This window comes from Sinocyclocheilus rhinocerous, unplaced genomic scaffold (genome assembly GCF_001515625.1).
Source record: "Sinocyclocheilus rhinocerous isolate Xijiao unplaced genomic scaffold, SAMN03320098_v1.1 scaffold225, whole genome shotgun sequence".
Taxonomy (NCBI): Eukaryota; Metazoa; Chordata; class Actinopteri; order Cypriniformes; family Cyprinidae; genus Sinocyclocheilus; species Sinocyclocheilus rhinocerous.
The window spans coordinates 703,731-725,026 of record NW_015630532.1 but is presented as its reverse complement, the minus strand read 5'-3'; the positions used below and the strand labels follow the sequence as shown (position 1 = coordinate 725,026).

The window sequence follows — 21,296 nt, the reverse complement described above, 5'->3', positions numbered from 1 at the left end:
TAAATAATCTGCCAATGGGGTAAGCAAAATAATCTTATTTCAAACAGAAAACAAAATTATTTTGCTTACCCCAATTAAGTGATATTTTGCTTGTTTCAAGCAAAAACTCACTTAATTTTGACTTGTTTTTTGAAGCATTTTTTTTGCAGTGAGCGTTTTAAAGCTTTATTTCTTCTTCCTGTTCTATATTTTACTTTCTGTTTGACAGAAGCTATTACTGCTGGTATGACTACAGGTCTAGACATGCCATTGGGTAACCTTTTATAATACTACAACAATTGTCTGAGTGTGTGTCAGAAAGACAGAAACACTGAGGAATCACTAAGAACGTGGATTTTGATTCTTCACCTCTGCCTTGCATAAACATTAACTAAAGCCACGATAATTAAAGTATGTTTCTTGCTCTAAGACATTTAAAGCAGCACAGCCTCAAGACAAATAACCTGTTCAACTACAACAACAGATTTTGCACACATTTTACGCAATACGAACACATCATGATCATTTTACTCAAAATCTCATAACATCCATTAACAATGAGTCTAAAACATCTAATCCATAAAATAAATAAATAAATAACTATATTTTTTAGCAAGTGAATGAGCTGTCTGAGTAAAACATGATGAGAGTACACAAACATTGTAGTGTACAGTATGTTTACAGTCACAGCAAAGCCTCTTTTCTGAAGCATACACCTGAAAGTTCTCAGCAACAAGATGTTCAGGTCCGGTGAGTGTTCCTCAGAAAAGTTTGTCATCTTCTGAGGACATCAATCCCTCCTAAATAACACTGTTATATCTTTGTGGAATAACTACATTACACACATTTTAATAATTCAAATGAGACAAGTTATTTTACATCCCAGTACACAGTCATTCACGAAGGAAAAATATATAGTCATAACAGGTTTTGTCTTGCTTGACAGAAGACTGTAAACAACTACTTTAAACAGTGCTATGGGATATACTGTTACTGTAAATTGCCTCTCTATATATTGTGGAACATATTGTTTCAGTACGATTAGCCAATGATGTTTACGACAGGGTGAGTGCAACACAGAAACTGCTTCTACTGTACTGAAAATTGTATATTATAAATTATATATTTAAGGGTATTTAAAACATACAGCATATTTTTCATTCTAAATAGCTCTATTTAGTCAGAAAACAGCACTAGTCTTTTCTCTTCACATGAACGATCAAAAGTCTCTCATTGACCAATTAAATGAATAAACACTCGACTTCAAGATCAATCACAGAGACAGGCCTTTACCTATGCACCTTCGAAACCTGCAATACACACACACACACTGTACCTCTCGATCAGTGAAGAACATCCTCATCAAAGTTCCCAAAGCAGATCAGTTAAGCGGGCTATAGGCAGACTAACGTCGGTGTCTCCTCTTGTATCCTCACATAGCCGAGGACCAGCTCTAACTAATGCAAGAAATTACAACTGAGAGCGATCGAAATCAGTGTGGACTTCCGCATTTTCATGTTTAAGAGATCCGCAAGCACGACGGTATGCTCGTGCCATTTACCTGTACAGGTGAGACCACATACGTCATCGCTTTCTGTTGACGGGAGGGGCTGAGGCTTCTTTACTGTCGATACACACATATTATTACTGATAACGAGAGATCGAAACTCAACTTAGGCTGCGTTTACACTGCAAGTCTTAATGCACAGATCCGATTGTTTAGCCGTAGGTCGGATGTCCAGATATCAGATGTGTATCCGATTAAAATCCACATTTGGAAGTGGCTCAGATCGGATGCAAAAAAATCGGATCTCGTGCGGGTTTTTGTGTTTACACGTGTGCAACAAATTCCGATCCGTGTCAGATGTGAGCGAAAGATCGGAATTTTTGTGCCAGTGTAAATGCAGCCTTAGCCTCAGCAGTTCACACACTACACAGACGTTACCGCCAACAGTTAGCTCTGAATGTGCAGAGGTGGTTAGAGTTGTCACTCCTCTGTATTTTCAAAATTATAACGTTGGCATTCATGGTAGTGCCGGCAGCACTCATGCAGCCCCAGACCACGACACTCCCACCATCATGCTTGACTGTAGGCAAGACACACTTCGTACTCCTCACCTGGTTGCCGCCACACACGCTTGACACCATCTGAACCAAATAAGTTTATCTTGGTCTCATCAGACCACAGGACATGGTTCCAGTAATCCATGTCCTTAGTCTGCTTGTCTTCAGCAAACTGTTTGCGGGCTTTCTTGTGCATCATCTTTAGAAGAGGCTTCCTTCTGGGACAACAGCCATGCAGACCAATTTGATGCAGCGTGCGGCGTATGGTCTGAGCACTGACAGACTGACCCCCAACCCCTTCAACCTCTGCAGCAATGCCGGCAGCACTCATATGTCTATTTCCCAAACACAACCTCTGGATATGACGCTGAGCACGTGCACTCAACTTCTTTGGTCGACCATGGCGAGGCCTGTTCTGAGTGGAACCTGTCCTGTTAAACCGCTGTATGTCTTGGCCACCGTGCTGCAGCTCAGTTTCAGGGTCTTGGCAAACTTCTTATAGCCTACGCCATCTTTATGTAAAATGTGGGTGTACTCACTTCTGTTTGATACTGTATATATATATATATATACATATACATATAAAATCAATATTTTATTGTATCTTAGATCTTAGTAATGTATCTTAGTAATAGTAATCTTGTAATTTCCATGACTTTTCCAGGTCTGCAAATTATGCTTCTATAATTTGGTTTAGCAGGACAGTGGGAACCCTGAAAATGATACTTTTCCCCTCTCCATATAATAGGCACTAGCCATTTAATTTAATTTTTAAAAAAGTAGGAAGTTGTCGTTGTCAAACTCAATGCCCATGGTTGTTATAGCCTTGTTACTGTACCAGAGTCAGAATTCCTCTTCTAATTTGCATTGTTCATGATCAATCAACATGTGGCCATGCAAAACATTGAGCTTTACATTTTCACCAACATTAAGACAAAGCACACTTATTAAACGTGATCTCAAAGTACATAACTGAGTCAAATTTATTCATGAAAAGTGGTCATAAAAATCCGACACCTCAGAATAATTGTACACACACTAAAACACTGATAGGCTGCAGACAGGTTTTCAATCTATAGATATGTGGGTTATTTTGTTTCACTATCCTTTGAGCCTGTACAGTATGACAGCAAGAGCTTTTCATGGATTATACAACAAAAACTTAGATACATGGAAAGTCAAACAACTTTATACAAAATAGTATGTTTGAAAAACATAAACATTAAAACAGTAGTTTTAAGTATTTATGTACAAAGTGCTCACTTTGTGACACCATCATCTTCAAGTGTTTTACGGAAGTGTTTGCGATTTACTTTCTTGCTGCCGTTGAAGACAACACTGGACACCTTTTTGTCTTCCTCCTCTATTTCAGTCCTCCACTTTCTTTTTTTCTCTTTATTCTCCCATGAGCTGAAGCGGCGATGAAGAGGACCATCCTCTCCTTCATCAGCCTCTTGTCTGTCATCCAAGTGTTGAAGTTCAACTTCTTCCTTCTTAGCATGATCAAGTTTGCTCCCACTCTGATCTTTAATCTTGGGTTTAGTGAACACAATCTTATTCTCACTGGGGCTACCATGATCCTGGTTGAAACCTGGAGTGAAAGTCTCAAGCACATCTTTCTGAGACCTCCTGCTGTCTTGAAGACCTCGTTTAAACTGATGAGCGATCTGACTATTCTTTCTATCACTGGTGTCAGCGGTATCTTCAAGACTGTAGTGGGTCCAGCGCTCAGGGTTTGCAAGGTAGTCAGGGAGTTTTTTGCCTGGAGGTTGTTTTTTGGTTGTCTCTTGGCCACCACACTTCCTTTGAGCTTCCTGTGGAGGTGATGGTGGAGCAGGACGAGCGAACGTGCCATCAAGGATGTTGTCTTCACCTAGATCTTTAGACGTGAGCTTTGCAGCACTATCCAACTGTGCAAAGATGCCCCTGCTCCGATCACAGAAACCAGAGCTCCCACCTGTCAGTCTGAAGGTGGGATTTTCTTTAGGAACAGACTGGACATGCTGCGGAGTCTCGTCTTCATCCTCTGAGGACGATGACAAGTCCTCAACCTTTCTGCTGAAATGCTCAGTGGGCTCCTCAGAGTCAGAGTCGCTCAGAGAAAGATCATCTGGGAGTTCAATTGTATCTCTATTAGACAGACTGTTGAGGGCATCCTTTTCTTTGCGGTTTGAGTCACTCATTGTGCTGCTACTCTGAGGTTAGGTCAAGTGATACAATTAGAAGCTGGATATTTATGCTGAGAGATCTTCTGAAAGATCTGAAGATAAAAGAATGAAGAAATACTTGCTTAGAGATGCACTAAACCAGAATCTACTGACAGTTTCTCCAAGAGTAACAAAGTAAATGTAAAGTATTGACTGCACATAACACTCGTGCTAATAAACTAAATAGAATGGTGTTCTTGAACTTTATTTTTTACCAACTCATGAAAGATAAACGGACAAATGGAGAGAAAAGAATAGATGAAGAACTACTCGCTCACCTAAAGGATCTTGAGACACCTGTAGGAACCAGAATGAAAAACAAGCTGTGAGATCTTCACCTATTAAATATAATTACATTACATGTATTTAGCACAGGTATTCCAATACATTAATCATGATTAAAATCCATATTTTTTTTACAGATCTTGTGACGCTGTGGTTCTTTAATGTGAAGACGTTTGTATGCTTCATAATGGCAATACTCTGAAGAAAGCAGAGGATTTGTTATACAGCTGGAACGACGCATGGGTGCATGCAGGTATCTTACTGGGCTTGTAGACTCACAGGTACTGCGAGCTGGTCATTTTAGCTCAAATCACTGAGTCCAAAGTAACGTTACTGATCAAAGTTATGGCCATAGCGGTAGTCTTGAGGCTGTCCTCTTATTCCTAAGCGTGTATGAAACAAAATTAGCATATCTTTGTATGTCTGCTTGCTTATTAAATTAAAGAAATTAGCAAAATACAGGCATTTTAACACAATTAATAAATACTTGAATGAAATGTCAGTGAACAGAAACATAATCTGATCACGCATGTTAAAACAGCTAACGGCACGCAGTCAGCTAACGTAATCCGCCTAGATGTGATAATTATCGTGATCTAAAGAAACTCAAAACGCCCTTAGACCCTACAGAGTTTTCGATAACAAAAGTATTTAAATATAGCATCCATATTTTGAAGATTACTCAGTTATTTGACTCGTATCTGGCGGTTCACATAAGCAATAGCATACCTTTAGCTGTAGTGAATGCGCATGCTACACGAAGAGTTGCTTTGTGGGTAATGTAGTTTACCTTCAAGAAAGAAAACAGCTGCGTCGTTCACTTCTTCTCAAATATAATATAATATAATATAAAAGTCAGTTACGTTCAAATATATAAATCTATATAATACAAATGAGTTTATATAAGATATTATTAAATATATAATATTATTAAATATTCATATAATATTTAATAAATATTTCAATTATTTAAACGCCGAAATTTTATGTAATAAATGAATGCTGTGATGTTTAATGTGAAAATAAATGTGCTTAATTTAATTAAGGTGTCGTAATAAACAAAATCATTTTCACCATATTTATTAAATTAACCTAAATTCATAAATATAGGTGGTGCTTAATGACTGGTATGTAAACTATTGAAGATTTCATATTCATTTCATATGTTACGTGTAGTTCTTAAAATAACCATTTGTTTCTTAGTAGTTGCTTTGTGGGTAATGTAGTTTACCTTCAAGAAAGAAAACAGCTGCGTCGTTCACTTCTTCTCAAATATAATATAATATAATATAAAAGTCAGTTACGTTCAAATATATAAATCTATATAATACAAATGAGTTTATATAAGATATTATTAAATATATAATATTATTAAATATTCATATAATATTTAATAAATATTTCAATTATTTAAACGCCGAAATTTTATGTAATAAATGAATGCTGTGATGTTTAATGTGAAAATAAATGTGCTTAATTTAATTAAGGTGTCGTAATAAACAAAATAATTTTCACCATATTTATTAAATTAACCTAAATTCATAAATATAGGTGGTGCTTAATGACTGGTATGTAAACTATTGAAGATTTCATATTCATTTCATATGTTACGTGTAGTTCTTAAAATAACCATTTGTTTCTTAGTATGAAGAACTTTTTTTTTTTTCATCTAAAGATCTTTTTACCACTTTGAAGAATCTTTTGTGGGTTGGAAAAGTTCCATGTATGTTAAATATTTTTCATGGAACCATAAATGCCAAAAACTACTTCTTTTAGAACATTTTTAGAATGTAGTACGACAGAATATCCCTTTAAGTCCACTTTACAGGGTACTATAGGAGATTGGGACACACCCCCAACATTTTGCTATCTGCTCAATGACCAGCAGAGGGAGCAAATGCTCTAAAATAGAAGCACGTGCGACCTGACCCAATGTGGTTTCATTAAAAATTAATTGAGGTAATGGATATGTAGGACTGCTTATAGTAAGAATCATAATCCCAAATCTCCTTTACAGGACAAGCATGACAAATAGAGGTGTATACTTTTACAATTAATTTTGAATTTAATCAAAAATATATACCGTGTAGTAATGTGACTTAACATAGACACAGGAAATAAAGAACGTGACCCCAGAGCCCGGTAATAATTTTCACGAATTTTATGTCATTATGCCGACGGAAAGCCACTCCCCTTTAAGACATCATCATCATCATCACCACATCAGTTCGCCGCCGCTGCTGCTGCTGCTCCTCTAGGAGAAGAAAGCGAGCGAGGGATTCACAGTTTAGCCGCTACATTCTCCCTACCAACATCCTAAAGCTTGAAGGCGGAAATCCCGTTCGGCAGCCAGAAAAAAAAAGACAGATTAATCTGGTTGACATACAGATTCTTTTTTTTAATTGTCACGTGGGAGAAAAGAAACAAACGAATTTATCATGAAGAGATTAACGGGGAAGACGAAAGAAGCCACTTTGATAGAAATGTCCAACACGCTGGATTCTCAGATTGAAGGTAAAGAAACTGCTACAACAGCTGTGTAGCAATAATATGCCGTATTATTCAGTATCATAATAATGAGAAGGTCAGTCTCCTGGGAGTTGTTGTCAGCGGTAAAGGACGAGAAATAAATAACCTCTGCGTTCAATCAGCTGGCAGAATCAAAGACCGATGATAAAAGATACACTGCTACATATTCGCTGGGTCAGTTCGCCATAACAAAATAAAGAAGTATAAACAAAGTACATATATTCAGATAAGCGGTTTTGAGCTAAAATTAAAATAGCCTAAGTTCCTGAAATGGCAAGGCATGGAAAAGTTGCGGTCTACACCCAGAGACTGTTGTTACCTGGCACCGTGCAATATCCTGCATTACGAAAGCGTGTTTTAACAGGGTTTAAATCCAGTAAAAGAGTCCTGGTGTTCATTTACCTGCATGACCTACGGATTTAGAAAAAGTACAGAGAAACGTGATATTTTATTGTAGTATCTTTGTATGAATAGCAGTTTTAGGAGCAGTTTGGATCACCCCTTTAATTCGTTTTCGCGTTACTCTGTCTTGCCACATGGCTTGGCCTCAGTCCCAGTTTAACTTGAGAATCAAACAGTCCTTATGTTGAATCAGTTAAAATGTCTGGCGTCGTTGTGACTCATTCAGAGTTCATTCAGTTCCACTGCACACAGGACATTTTTAGACTAGAAAACATAAGGCTCCTCCTTTAAGAATGTGATATAAAAAAAGAAGCGAGTAGTCTTTGAATCAGTGTAGTATTGAATAGTGTAATGTATTGTACTCGATTTTGCAGTATTGCATCAAACAAATAGCAAAATCCTTATTTTATCTGGAATGATACCATTCCAGATAATGGTAGGCTAGTTTGCAATAGAGGACCTTAAGGGGGGCCCCCTTGACACGGGGCCTGGGAAGACGTTCCTGGTTTTCCCCCATGACAACTAAATAGAGTATTATCTGAACCGAATATCCTGCGCTGACGGTTTAGCTCAGGGATGTGACAGATGTGTCATGCAACAGTTTAGTTTGATCCCACTCGATATTACTCATCTTGTTTTTTAATAATGTAAAATGAATTATTGAGCTGAGCAGAGCTGAAATGAATCAGTCCTGGGTCTGGTGCTTGGCTCCTGTCACCCTGAGGCTTTTTGTTGCACAGGTTGAGTAATGGTTGTTAAAGCGTTAAGGTTTGATGGAGACTTTTATTAAGTGTGAGGCATGTAGGTGTATGTTTATGTCCACGACTTGTGTTCACATAGGTGTGTGGGTTTGTATGCCCAAGTGACTTATTATTATTATTATTTTGCTCTGCAGTTCTTCTAACTGATGCTGCGGTTTGCCTGTGTCATGAATGTGTTTTCTGTAGGAGGGAGTGGTTGAAAGGAAAGAGAAAAACTAGAATGTATGGAAAAAAGTGGCCTTTTTCGTTGGAAATCATCTAAATGATATTTCAGGGGAACCCCAGGCTAATCCCTCCTGCTTTGCCTGTCACTGCTACTGTTTAATCTGTGTACTGATCATAGGTGATTCACTGGATAGTAATTTGATTATTCTTCCCGACTGGGACTGTGGCACTGCCCTGCCATGGCACACATTATGTCTGTGATGTGTGATTGAAAAAACAGAGGGATTTACAGTGACAATTTTGTATGATAAATTTTACTTGCACTGTATTTTATTAATATACGAAAATATTTCACACTGAAATGCCTTGAAACTCCAAGTTAGTTATTTTCATATGAAAAGTTTTATATCACTGCTACAAGCTACAAGCATACAATCACAGCTAAATGTGCACTACAAGATTTGTGAGTTTAATATAAGTTTGATTTTATAGGTGCTTAATTCACAGTAAAATGAACAAGAGCAGCAGAGCTTGGCCTAAAATACATGTAAGCAGCTCTAAAACAGTTTTAACTTCTCTTAGAGAATCAACCTAAAACCCACAGCTAAGCTAATGGCCAGCTCATTATAGATGCTTAAAAATGTCCATATTGCACATTATTTCATTTTAGCTGTAAAGTTTCCTGTTGCGGAAGTAATTGAAGCATGGTAATATATTACTTCTTATCATAATCATTGTTATTGCGGCATGCATATCATGACTATGCATCAGTGTATTTGTGTTTAGTTTTAGATAGTCTTTTTAAATTACAGTGGTGTGGAAAAAGTCTTGGCCCCCTTCCTGATTTCTTATTTTTTTGCATGTTTGTCACACTTTAATGTTTCAGATCATCAAACAAATTTAAATATTAGTCAAAGATAACACAAGTAAACACAACATGCAGTTTTTAAATGAAGGTTTTTATTATTAAGTTTTAACCACAGCAGCCTTTTTTGTTTCAGGGGACTTTTTTTTTTTTTAAACAAAATTATATAGGCAAAATTTCAGATGGATGTTTAAACCTCAATATCTCAGCTCGGGATGGTCTGAAACTAAAAAACTAATCTCTAGAGCATATTTCATGGTACATGTATGCATTGTTTCTTAGACTTAGAATTTAAGTCCAATATGTACACTATATTTACCAAGGTAAAGACTTAGGGTTGAGACTTCAATCTTTCCCATTGTAAATTGACTCTATATTTGGAACCCTAAGCTATCTTTATCTACATTTGACCTTAAATTTTAAGTCTAAATGTTTATATATCCACATGTACCTTGTAATATGATCTAGCGATAAGTAAAGAAGCTCAAAGCTGAGATATGGAGGTTGCTCATAGCGTCTGTTTAACCAAAATTTGTTGTGGACCATAACGCAAAGACAGCTACTGCGGTTAAACAAAGTAAAAGAAAGAAAATGGTGGTTTTACAATACAATTACATAGAGGTAATTACTCAAACAAAATTAGGAAAAAATGGTTGATGAATGGATTCATCTAAGTCCAACTGAATGTTCACAAAACGATTTAGAATTAATTATTAAAAAAATAGAAAAATTAAAAATGGTCAAGCAACCAACTTTATGATTTTTGAGATGAGATGGGCTGACCCACTTCAATTTGAACTTGTATAGCATTTTTCACAGTGCATAATGTTTCAAAACAGCTTTATGGAAATCATCCCTTAGTGCCACCAGTGAGCTAACCAAAGGACACAGACAAAAGTGAGAGGAAAAAAACTGAGAGAAACCAGTGTCCCCTGGCAAGGCACACATTACAATTGTTTATAATCCAACTAGATCGTAAAAATGCCATTATTGAAGCTGATTTTGAAGTTTATCGTTCTGAGCTCTAATCATTAGAAAGTAATTTAGTCAGTGCAAAGTTTTGTTATTTCTGTCCTGCGGAAAAACATTTATTGACTTTTGCTTTTCAAATGGGCTGCATAATACACTGTCTGACAGTGTGAATCGTTCCGCTGTCTCTTCTGTGACACGTGCACCCTGGGCTTCCGCACAGAAGACAGTCTCTTATCAGGGCAGACCTCATGGTATCCTCTTAAGAGAGTGCAACACTGACACCCATGTGGACCCTGAATAGATTTCAGAGTCCTCCCTGTCACACCATGCCTGCTGTGTTTGTTTTTATGTGTTTGCATGAGTGGTTTTCTTCCCTTGACCTCTCTTGTGGTAATAGAGATTAATTTAGTTACAGAGTTACTCTACTAAAATGTTTCCAGAGTTTAATTGAAATAAAATAAAATTCCTAGATTTTTTTTCTCAAAAGAATGTATCAAAACGGTTTAATTGTCGCACCACTTGCAGACAACAGCCAACAAGTGAGGCAACGCTTGTCAGTAACTGGGAGAAGGTGAGAGAGAGTGAGAGTTGTTGCTATGGTAACAGGCTCTTTAATTTAGTTTTCTCTTTGATAGCCATACTGTATGAACAAGTAGTTGACCCAGTAAAAGTCATTAATAAACTCTTACAGGGATCATTCTGTTTTAAAGAAATCTTTTTTTTTTTTTTTTATAATCATGACTCTTGAGCATCATATAGAAAATTAAACATTCTACATATTTAATATAAAAAAAAATCAAGATACAGGGTTTTCCTTTAGTAGTTTTCAGTCTGTATGAATATTTATGCGTTGGTTTGTGTGTACGTGACTAAGAGGTGTTTGTTTCTGTTTTCGGTTATGAATATATCTATCAGTAAATGTATTTACTGTCCCGCTCCTGACCTCGCAGTGTAGTTATTATTTGCTTTGCTACATAAGACTTTGGTGGAGATGACAAAGTCCTCAATTCCTCAGAGACACAATTGCATCCTGTTGATAAAGATACAGTTCCTATGTTATTGTGCAGCTTTTTCAAAAGACTTTGTGCTGGACACAAGATGTTGTTTGGAATTGGGGTTTAGTTGCTGTTAAGGTGGAATAGCTATTCTGTGTGTGTTCTCCGACCTGATTCTATGGCATTTCCTAACACACTTTTCCTGTTGAGAGTTATGTGTTTTGTCATGCATTAAGAGTGCAATGATGTAAGCTCAGTTCATTCAGCTGATAAAAATTCAGTTCACTTTATATAACTACTATAGCGAGTCGTGTGATACGTGAGGAATTGTGAATATATTTTCAGCCCATCTGCTGAACAAGCTCAGCCCATCTCGGTCGATCTGCTGAACCAAAAAAAAAATGGATTCAGTCAAACTGTTGATGTGTTTACTTGGAAATTACTGTGGGGGCCACAGGTTTGTATTCAGACAGGTTTTATCAACACTACTGCTGCTTTTTCCCTCTCTGCTTCAAAGTATTACACAAAGGTGCCATTATCAAAGCCTTCTTTCCCAGTAGGCCTAATCATCACCCATAATAGCACGATCAGAGGAAGCCTGCGAGACCACAGCACCTGTTGGCTCTGCTCAGAGCAAATGTTGGTCTTCTCATAGAATGGAAACGATAGAGACCAGACCTATACCTATTTACCAGTGCACATTTTTGTGATTTTGGAAATGACCAAAAATTTTTTGCATGTTTTTTTTTTTTTAAGGATTGTGGTGGTTTTACACTGAATGGGCCTTTATATGAATCAGAATGCATGAATTAGTTGCAGGACCACTACATTTTGATTACTATTCAAAAAAAGATAAGTAAATGAGATTGTAGAATTTCACAATTTAAGGCAAAAACAGAATGTTCTAACTTTAGCTTTGTGAAACTGTACTACATAAAACATATCTGCACAAAACAAAAACAGCAAACAGGATGAATGAGAACGCAGATTCACTCTCTGACAGCAGGTGGCGCTTATGTAACAGCAGTCATAGAGTAGCTATGTTTCCATCCAAAGTTACTAATTAAATCTATGCGCAAAATTGGAATATTGCATAAAACATTTGCAAATAAAGCACTGTTTCCATTCAGTGAGTTGAAGAGAACAAAATTGTCACTTCCTGATTAAGTTTCGCTAAATGTGACCCTGGACCACAAAACCAGTCTTAAGTCGCACAGGTATATTTGTAGTAATAGCCAACAATACATTGTATGGGTGAAAATTATGGGTCCAAACTGCACATTAAGGAATTTATTTGGTAAAAGTGTTTCCGGCATAGTTTAGGTGCATGTTTTCTTACCGGATAAGAAATTTATCCGACTCAGTTGAGTGCGTAAGTTTTTTTTATGTGCATTTTTAGAATTTATGTGCATCTTAGCATTTCTATCCAGTGTTTTTGTTTTTTTTGCTATATCCCAAACTGTGCATAAAAATAGGTGGATGGAAACGTAGCTACTGTTTCCTTGGTTACCGCTGTAAACAAAGCAATGCTGCTCTTGTGTAACTCTTTTAACATGCATTATACAGAGTTGAGACGAAAAGAAAAAAAACATCTAAACTTTTCTGAAGGCAGTCAGAGCCCTGTCTACCTTGCTTAGGCACATGTCCTTTAAAAAAAAAAAAGTCATACCGGTTGTGTAACTGTATGAACTGTATACTGTATGAACCAGTGTATCTCCCAGCACTAGTTTAAAGTGTTACCCATGGCACGTGTTATTTTCCCCCTAGAGAAATACATGTAGAATAAGTTGCTTGTGTGGTTTTAAAATATTACTTCCATCTTTACACACCTGTTTATCTATCTTATGGGTTAAGATGGCTGTGCCGTTCTGACAGGCTACCGGAGGACCTTTCAGGCAGGTACGGACAGAGCTATGTGTGCTGCTTGTCTGTACATCCCCCACTTTTCTGTTTTCATCTTCTCCTGTGTTTCTGCTTCATATTCATTATTATTCAGCATTTTATTATGCTTCATCAGCATCTCAGAGATCACATTGTGACAAGTGTGCTTGTCTGTGGCGCCACATATTTGGAAATGTGAACCTTGCTCCAAATGCTAGCGATGTTTAAGGAAATGTTGATGCCCTTGTCCATTATTTAATTCCATTGCCTCATAGCTGTAACCTTCAGTTTGTCAATGTGTCAAGATTCATGCCTGTGCTGTAAGGCTGGATATGAGTGTATGTTTACAGCTACTTTTATCAGAAATGCTGTGTTGCTTTGTGCTTTTGTTTTTTAAATTGATATCAGTGTTGAAGAATGAATTGAAGAATGACGCAGCATAATTGACAAATCAAAATTAAATAAACCACAATCAAATTAACAGAACAACCTGTCTGAGACTGTAATCTAATCTGTTAATGATGGAACATATATTTACTTGCGCTAATTTTCAGTGTTAACTATCTCTGATTTGATTGGCAGCATTAGACTGCTCACTAATTGTGAGATCATGCACTAGCCAGGCAATATGTGTTGTGTCTATCCTGGTATAAAAAGAGAACACTCCACCTGATTGTTCCCCACAGGAAGTGCTTTTATCCCACAAAGTTGGCTGCTCAGCATTAAAATTGTTGCCTGTCTAACCAATGGAATGTCTACCAAAGTGTGTGGGGGAGAGAGCAAAAGTGCAGCAAAGACAGAAATGACATGTACTGCTGATCAAATGATGTGTTGTGTGACATTTCACTTCAGCAGCTATAAAATCGAACACTCTAAAACACTGAGTTTATTTAAGTTGGAGCTGCTGTACAGCAAAGAAAAATAAACAAAAACGATTCTGAAAATGTAATATGCCTCCTGAAGCACAGTGGAATGAATCAATTTAGCTGTCATTTGAATACCCCTAGTCTGTACTTCACATTAATACTGCTCTCCGTTTGGTCTATGAGCTGCAGTATATGTGGGCAGGAACTACTGTACTGAAAAAGCCCTATTTTTACGTAACCAAATATTTCCTGTTTTCATACACTGCCTGTGCAAATGTGAAATAATCGTACCTTTTAAGGGTACAACAGCTTGTCACTGGGGCAGTACTCTTAAAGGCAAGACTAGAGTAGAAACCTGCATATTAATACTAAAGAGTAGAATTGTTTACCTTTAAGGTACTACTTTGAACCTTTTAGGGTTAAATAAGGTACAAAATTGTCCCTTTAATGGTACTGCTCTAGTGACAAGCTATAGAGTGTGTTGAAGTATTCTTCTAGGTAGGCATGTTTCCTGTAGACTATATCGCATTTGTGGTTTTGATGCTGATGTAATTTCCTCTGTGTCTTTTGCAGGTAATAATGGCAGCATTAACTCCATCTCTGACCGAGGGACACAGCTGCCTGGTCACCGGGAGGTAAGATGTCAGATATTTTCATCTCATTCAGAAATCTGAAAAAGCAACAGATTACTGCTTTGAGTGGTATTTTGTAATGCGGTAAATAGGTCACATTCTGAGGTTGGGGTAGTTTAAATGTGTGAATATACTCAGACCACGAGGTCTCCCTACTGATCTAAAATACTGGCGAATGTTCACATCTCTCTTGTAAAGCTTTTGTTGGGCCAATTTGAAGTTGTAAATGTCGAAGTATAGCTCTTGAAGACAGGTCAGATGGATTGGTCTGTCTCCCACTAATACACTTTTATAATGCTCACCAAAAGCAACATAAAAAGTTCCCACTCTTTTTGATGAATGAATTTGTGAACAAAAAGGACATTTGTGGTTACTGAAGAAAAACGTTTAAAAACCATTTTGTGAATGATTTTGAATAATTCGTTGAAAAGAACCAACTCAAAATAATTTCACCCACAAATCAAACTTTATTATGGCTTGCAAAATGGGTTTTACTATAAGGGATATTTTAAAACATAACAAAATTAAATCTATATATCTATTAAATATATCTAGAAATAACCATGAAGTTTATATGATTAAGTTGACATTAGGTTTCATGACTTTTCTTGACCTGTGTTTTCCATTACTAAAGGAACTCTGTCTGAATATATTCAGACTTGCATATGTTAAGAAAATGTTAATGTTTATTATAAAGGTGAAGAAGTTTGTTGTTCCTGAGATGGACATTGGACTTTTTTGGTGTATTGTTCTGCTGCATTAAAAGTACTCACTTTCCTCAGTCTTAAAGGAACACTCCACTATTTTTGAAAATAGGCTCATTTTCCAACTCCCCTAGAGTTTTACCGTTTTCGAATCCATTCAGCCGATCTCCGGGTCTGGCGGTAGCACTTTTAGCTGTAGCTTAGCATAGATCATTGAATCTGATTAGACCATTAGCATCTCGCTCAAAAATGACCAAAGAGTTTCTATATTTTTCCTATTTAAAACTTGACTCTTCTGTAGTTACATCGTGTACTAAGACCGACGGAAAATGAAAAGTTGCGATTTTCTAGGCCGATATGGCTAGGAACTATACTCTCATTCCGGCATAATAATCAAGGAACTTTGCTGCCGTACCATGGGTGCAGCAGGCGCAATGATATTACTCAGTGCCTGAAAATAGTCCCAGCTAGGTAACTTCCAATAAGCCTATATTCAGGTGCTAACGGTCTAATCAGATTCAATGATCTATGCTAAGCTACAGCTAAAAGTGCTACCGCCAGACCCGGAGATCGGCTGAATGGATTCGAAAACGGTAAAACTCAACTGTTTAACTCTAGGGGAGTTGGAAAATGAGCCTATTTTCAAAAATAGTGGAGTGTTTCTTTAAGCATTGATTTTGGCATTTTTACATGAAACCATATAAGCAAGCATCAATAGATTTCAATATGCCTTTGCTCTGTTTCTCTTGCTGGTGCACTTTGCTAATGATACTTTCTTCATCTTAGTGCAGTCAGCAATAAAGGAGTGTTTTGGCAAGCTAGATGCAATGGTACATTTTTGTTTCATAATCTCACTAAACTTGGATGCAGATAAAAAATAAATAAAAAGTCTTAACTGCAAGGTTGTGGAATTAGTCACCCTTGTGATATCAGTTTAATGAGGGGGCATCCAGAGTTGAATTTGTATTAAATGATGAAGTATTACAATGAGCAGCACTGTGATCTCAGTCCCAGAACAGTATAAACCAGATAACCACAGGAGAGTCTCCAGGCAAAGGCATGTGTCCCCGAGTTGTCTGCAGTAAGGGGGAGTGACCCGCTCTTATCAGAGGTCTTTGTGCGAGAGAGTGTGCAGCTCACAGTTAGCATTTGCTAACACTGCTTACAACATGGACATTTTGTAAATGCTCTCACCACTGGAGCACTTTATGAAAGTTATGACTGCTCAAACTGAGGTATGGATACGCCATTCATGGTCAGGTCCTGGGAGAGATTGTTGCTGACTTTGTTAGAGTTTGCTTTAAGTGACTAAATTGTACCTTAAATGATGTTAAACATTAAACTTTTAGGGCTGAACATTACATTTGTTCAGTACTAACTGCTACATCAATAATGAAAAGTTATTTTTGTTATAACTTAAATTAACATGGTGTATTTAGTCAATATTAGAATTTAATTAAATTTTTTATTATTTTCTTGATAATGGACACATTGAGACTGGACTACACCGACACACAATGCTTTGTCACTCTGTTTTTACACTTCAACAGCTCTGATGGGACCAACAAGACCAGTGCTTTCTCATCCACTTTGCCTTTATATGATGACCCTAATGTGTAGTGTTTGAGATATGCAGCTTAATAGAGATTAATTTGAATGAGTGCAGATATTAGATCATGTGAAACTGTATAGCTAGATATTCTTAGGAATCCTTGTAGTCGAAATGGTTTTGGTGATTTGTTGTTGCTTTATAGATTGTTTGGAAGTCTGTGATTGTCATTTTGACATCAATAGTGATCAATAATCCTCCATTTCTTTTCCTAACAGAGCAGCATACAAAGGTCCCACCTGACCAGTAGTGCTGATTAACAAAGTACCTGTTTGAAAATAAGTGCTCCTGTCAGCTCTCTCAAATTTAATTAGTAGAACGCAATAAAATGCCTCCACAAATGGCACAGTGCCTCCACTTTATTAGTTTAATGGCTTTTCCTGTTTCGGTCTCTGAATGGCCTTATTTAGAAAGACGTGCCAAGCAGGCAAGCGTTTTTGTGACTTATCTGTTTTGGCTTGTTTTACTGTCTGGAGCAGCATATTTGAAGGTACAGTTGGTATTTTCTCTTCCTCCGTGCTTGTGGGATTTTTATGCATGATGTAAGGTATGTGTATGTCTCGCAAGAGTGAAAAACAACACGTCTTGCTAACATACTTCAAAGGCATGTTTGCACAAGTATGACATTTGATGTCGCACTAGTATTAATCACCTTTTTAGAGTTTTCTGAGGTTTTATGTCAATTTGCATAATTTTATTAATGACAGCGGTTTTAGTATCGATATGTTTTTTTTGTGTGTGTGTGTCTGGGAAAGCTGGATTGTTTTTTATAATAATATATCAAATCAAATTTTATAAATATAATCAAATATAAATATATGATCGTAAGAATTCTTAGTTTAAACCATTTTCAGAAAGGTGCCATAATATTACTACACTTGTAATTGAATGTGTTTTTATTAATTCATATCTGTACATCACTATTCTTTTTTTGCCTGTCTGCTTGTATGTGTATACCTACTTAACCATATTTTGGGGACCTCCTCATTTGTAAAATTGTCAAAAAAATATCTTTAAAAAAAAAATTTGTACAAAGGCAAACATTTTTCTGTTAGGGTTAGGTTATAGTATTGTAAACTAGCTGTACATAAAAACAGCAGAGCTCTATGGAATGTCCTCATTTAGATACTGAAGCTAAGTAAATGTGTGTTTGTGTGTGTGTTAATTTCACACTGTTTGCAGAAGTAACCGTTCTCTTCATACCGTACCTGTGGTTTTCTCTGCACATCTCGCTGCAGCTCGTCCTGGAGCCTCTCACGCTGTCATGATGCTATTTCTGCAGTGCTAGTGGGATGATGTTTTACTCAGCAGTACATTTCTTGTCCTGCGTTCACTACCCTGAGCACTACAGTGATTTATGCAGTACGCTTCATGAGCATCACTTCCACTTACTGTTTCACACCATTGTTTGGGGTTTCGTCACCTGGAAAAGATAAGAGACCCTCACAGTTGATAGAAATCACATGCGTCATGTCTTATTTGTTCATTGTGACAAGTCAACTCTCTGAATCTCCATGGTCATGTGGTTGTGTATGAGAGTAGGACTGTTTTTGATTTGAATCTCTTTTTCTTTTCTAGATAGATAAGCTTGGACAGAACAGGGACTCTGTGTACTTCAGGGATGGTGTACGGCGCATCGATTTTGTCCTGTCCTACGTTGATGACAAGGATGGAGACAAGAAAGCGGTATGCCACTAATATTCAGAACTTTAATTTTATCATGCACGTGTGTGTATGTGTGCTTCCTTCTGCTGATCAGCTTTTTGAAGATGCTGATTTCATTTTCCAGCAGGATTTGGCACCTGCCCACACTGCCAAAAGCATCAAAAGTTGGTTAAATGACCATGGTGTTGGTGTGCTTGACTGGCCAGCAAACTCACCAGACCTGAACCCCATAGAGAATCTATGGGGTATTGTCAAGAGGAAAATGAGAAACAAGAGACCAAAAAATGCAGATGAGCTGAAGGCCACTGTCAAAGAAACCTGGGCTTCCATACCACCTCAGCAGTGCCACAAACTGATCACCTCCATGCTACGCCGAATTGAGGCAGTAATTAAAGCAGAAGGAGACCCTACCAAGTTATTGAGTACATGTACAGTAAATGAGCATACTTTCCAGAAGGCCAACAATTCATTAAAAATGTTTTTTTTTATTGGTCTTATGGAGTATTCTAATTTGTTGAGATAGTGAGTTGGTGGGTTTTTGTTAAATGTGAGCCAAAATCATCACAATTAAAAGAACCAGAGACTTAAACTACTTCAGTCTGTGTGCATTGAATTTATTTAATACACGAGTTTCACAATTTGAGTTGAATTACTGAAATAAATGAACTTTTCCACGACATTCTAATTTATTGAGATGCACCTGTATTTAACACATATATTACATAAACAAAAACTTTTATTTTGGATGTGATTCATCGCGATTAATCGTTTGACAGCACCAATATATATATATATATATTTGTATAAAAGTAATTCAAAGCCATATGAAACTGACATAAGTACAGAAAGTGAATTTTATATTTTTTGCTTTTCTTAATCATGCACACTCATTGACCAAAATGCAAATTCGTGACTACTTTTGCTACTCTTAATAATTGATTGTTTTCCACAGGCATGATCCCATTATGCATTTTGATGCCGGATTTCTAATTGGTGTGCATTCTCTCCAAATGTTCTGTACTTGGCCTTGTTAAGCAATCAAACAATGACTGATGCTTAATATTGCTCATTGTGTACAAAAATAGTCTGATGGGGACCTGTATGTAGGCGTGCAGTGGTGAGATGGGGTGAGATGTCTGCTGGGTCATAAGGCACAGTGAGAAACAGTGAGTCAGAGTCCGATTGAAGCTGTTGCACAATAAACTGAATGCTGAACATTGATTGCATAAAACGAGAGCAGGGGTCAACCACTTCTCTCTCGCCAGACCCTTCATTCAGTTCAATCGCTGAGAACACTGAAGGGTTTGCCGATGAACATGTTTGATCTGTTTTCTCCTGTATGCAGAGGTTGATGCATGGTCAGGCTCTCTGCTTAATGAAGGTCATATCCCTTGAGTCACCCGTTTGAGATGGTGTTCCATAAGATAAGATGTGGTAGCCATAGGTCACCGGTGCTTGTGGGAAATACAAGTTTTCTCTAAAGACACAGTTCAAAGATTGTTTACTACCCTCAGAACTTAAAATGTCACACTGTTACCAGATACAAAACTAAATGAATTGGTGACTTAAGTAATGATAAAAACGAGAAAGAGAAAAATAATTAATGAATAGTTGAGAATATCTGATGTTTTTCCTCCAGGAGAGAAGAAGAGAGTTTGAAGCTAACCTGGAGAAGGCTGGTCTTGAGCTGGAGACTGAAGATAAATCAGTGAGGTTCTAGGCCACACATGGCCCCCTCATTGTTGCATATAAAATACTTCTGTTATGCATACATTTTATTCTTTTAATAATTTATTTTAATATATCTACTATATCAAAGCTCAGACTCTTTTGTGCATTTGATAATCACATACAACACTTCCCCACTCAAAAATATCTCCCCCTGCAGGAGTCAGATGACCGTAAGACGTATTATCTGAAGATTCACGCTCCGTGGGAAGTGTTGGCCACCTATGCTGATGTGCTAAAGATCAAAGTGCCCTTTAAAGCGAGCGATATTCCCAAAGCTCGAGAAGTTCCTCTGGAGTGGCTCACTCACCCTTTCCGGCTGCCAGACAACATCATGAGGCCAGAGCCGGACTACTTCACTGCACCTTTTGACAAGAGCAAGGTTGACTTCTTCCTCATTGATGATAAGGACACATTTTTTCCTCCCTCCACTCGCAACAGGATCGTGTACTACATCCTAACCCGCTGCCCTTACTACAAGGAAGACCGTAAAGAGAAAGATAAGACGGGAATTAACCGACTGCTGAACAATGGCACCTACACTTCAGCATATCCCCTTCATGATGTGAGTGAGATTTATGCACTTTAATCTATATATCTATCTATCTGTCTGTCTGTCTGTCTCTCTCTCTCTCTCTCTCTCTCTCTCTCTGTTCAAAAGTTTGGGGTCATTACTAAGATATTTTTTTAAATAAACTAATACTTGTATTCATTAAAGGGATAGGGTTACACTTTATTTCGATAGTCCACTTTAGACATTCTATTAACTATAAGTAACTTTGTAACTACATGTCAACTACATGTTAACTAATTCTCATTAATTTGCAACTACATGTCTACTAACTCTCAGAGTAGACTGTTAGGGTAGGTTTAGGGTTAGTAGAATAAGTTGACAAAGAAAGTGTTAGAAGATAGTCTTAAGTGTTAAGCAGACAGTCTACTAATACTCGACTAACTGCTAGTTGACATGTAGTTACAAAGTTACTT

At 37.2% G+C, this 21,296-nt stretch overlaps 3 protein-coding genes across 8 annotated transcripts in view; 1 reads left to right on the top strand and 2 right to left on the bottom strand.

The window, feature by feature from the left end:
- The window catches only part of LOC107740427 (anoctamin-9-like), a 9,654-nt gene extending 8,123 nt beyond the window's left edge, over nucleotides 1-1,531 (bottom strand). The window contains exon 1 of the mRNA XM_016552863.1: nucleotides 1,316-1,531. Coding sequence (XP_016408349.1) covers nucleotides 1,316-1,342 — 27 coding nt within the window. The 5' untranslated portion in view covers nucleotides 1,343-1,531. The remainder of the gene's footprint in view (nucleotides 1-1,315) is intronic.
- Nucleotides 1,532-3,158: 1,627 nt separating this feature from the next.
- On the bottom strand, nucleotides 3,159-5,332 carry LOC107740424 (protein TSSC4-like). Of its 4 annotated transcripts, none has more exons than XM_016552856.1 (4): nucleotides 5,265-5,311; nucleotides 4,798-4,918; nucleotides 4,529-4,547; nucleotides 3,159-4,303 (listed from the first exon to the last, which is right to left on the bottom strand). In XM_016552856.1, the coding sequence occupies exon 4, from the start codon at nucleotides 4,224-4,226 to the stop codon at nucleotides 3,303-3,305; it is 924 nt and encodes a 307-aa protein (XP_016408342.1). In that variant the 5' UTR covers nucleotides 4,227-4,303; nucleotides 4,529-4,547; nucleotides 4,798-4,918; nucleotides 5,265-5,311; the 3' UTR covers nucleotides 3,159-3,302. The 4 variants fall into 4 exon arrangements, with proteins under 4 accessions (XP_016408342.1, XP_016408343.1, XP_016408345.1 ...); XM_016552857.1 differs by lacking the exon at nucleotides 5,265-5,311 and adding an exon at nucleotides 5,023-5,237; XM_016552859.1 differs by lacking the exon at nucleotides 4,798-4,918 and having other exon boundaries at nucleotides 5,265-5,332.
- Nucleotides 5,333-6,598: 1,266 nt separating this feature from the next.
- LOC107740423 (anoctamin-5-like) overlaps nucleotides 6,599-21,296 on the top strand; it is a 25,001-nt gene continuing 10,303 nt past the window's right edge. The window contains exons 1-6 of one of the 3 annotated variants that reach the window (XM_016552852.1): nucleotides 6,599-7,049; nucleotides 13,079-13,123; nucleotides 14,545-14,606; nucleotides 18,495-18,602; nucleotides 20,221-20,289; nucleotides 20,470-20,874. In XM_016552852.1, the coding sequence (XP_016408338.1) occupies nucleotides 6,974-7,049; nucleotides 13,079-13,123; nucleotides 14,545-14,606; nucleotides 18,495-18,602; nucleotides 20,221-20,289; nucleotides 20,470-20,874 (765 nt within the window). In that variant the 5' untranslated portion in view covers nucleotides 6,599-6,973. Of the gene's footprint in view, nucleotides 7,050-13,078; nucleotides 13,124-14,544; nucleotides 14,607-16,038; nucleotides 16,543-18,494; nucleotides 18,603-20,220; nucleotides 20,290-20,469; nucleotides 20,875-21,296 lie in introns of those variants that run through there. The other 2 variants (XM_016552853.1, XM_016552854.1) reach the window with 2 other exon arrangements.

Coding starts and splice junctions, on each gene's coding strand:
- LOC107740424 (XM_016552859.1), bottom strand. CDS start 4,226: ATGAGTGACTCAAACCGCAAAGAAAAGGATGCCCTCAACAGTCTGTCT.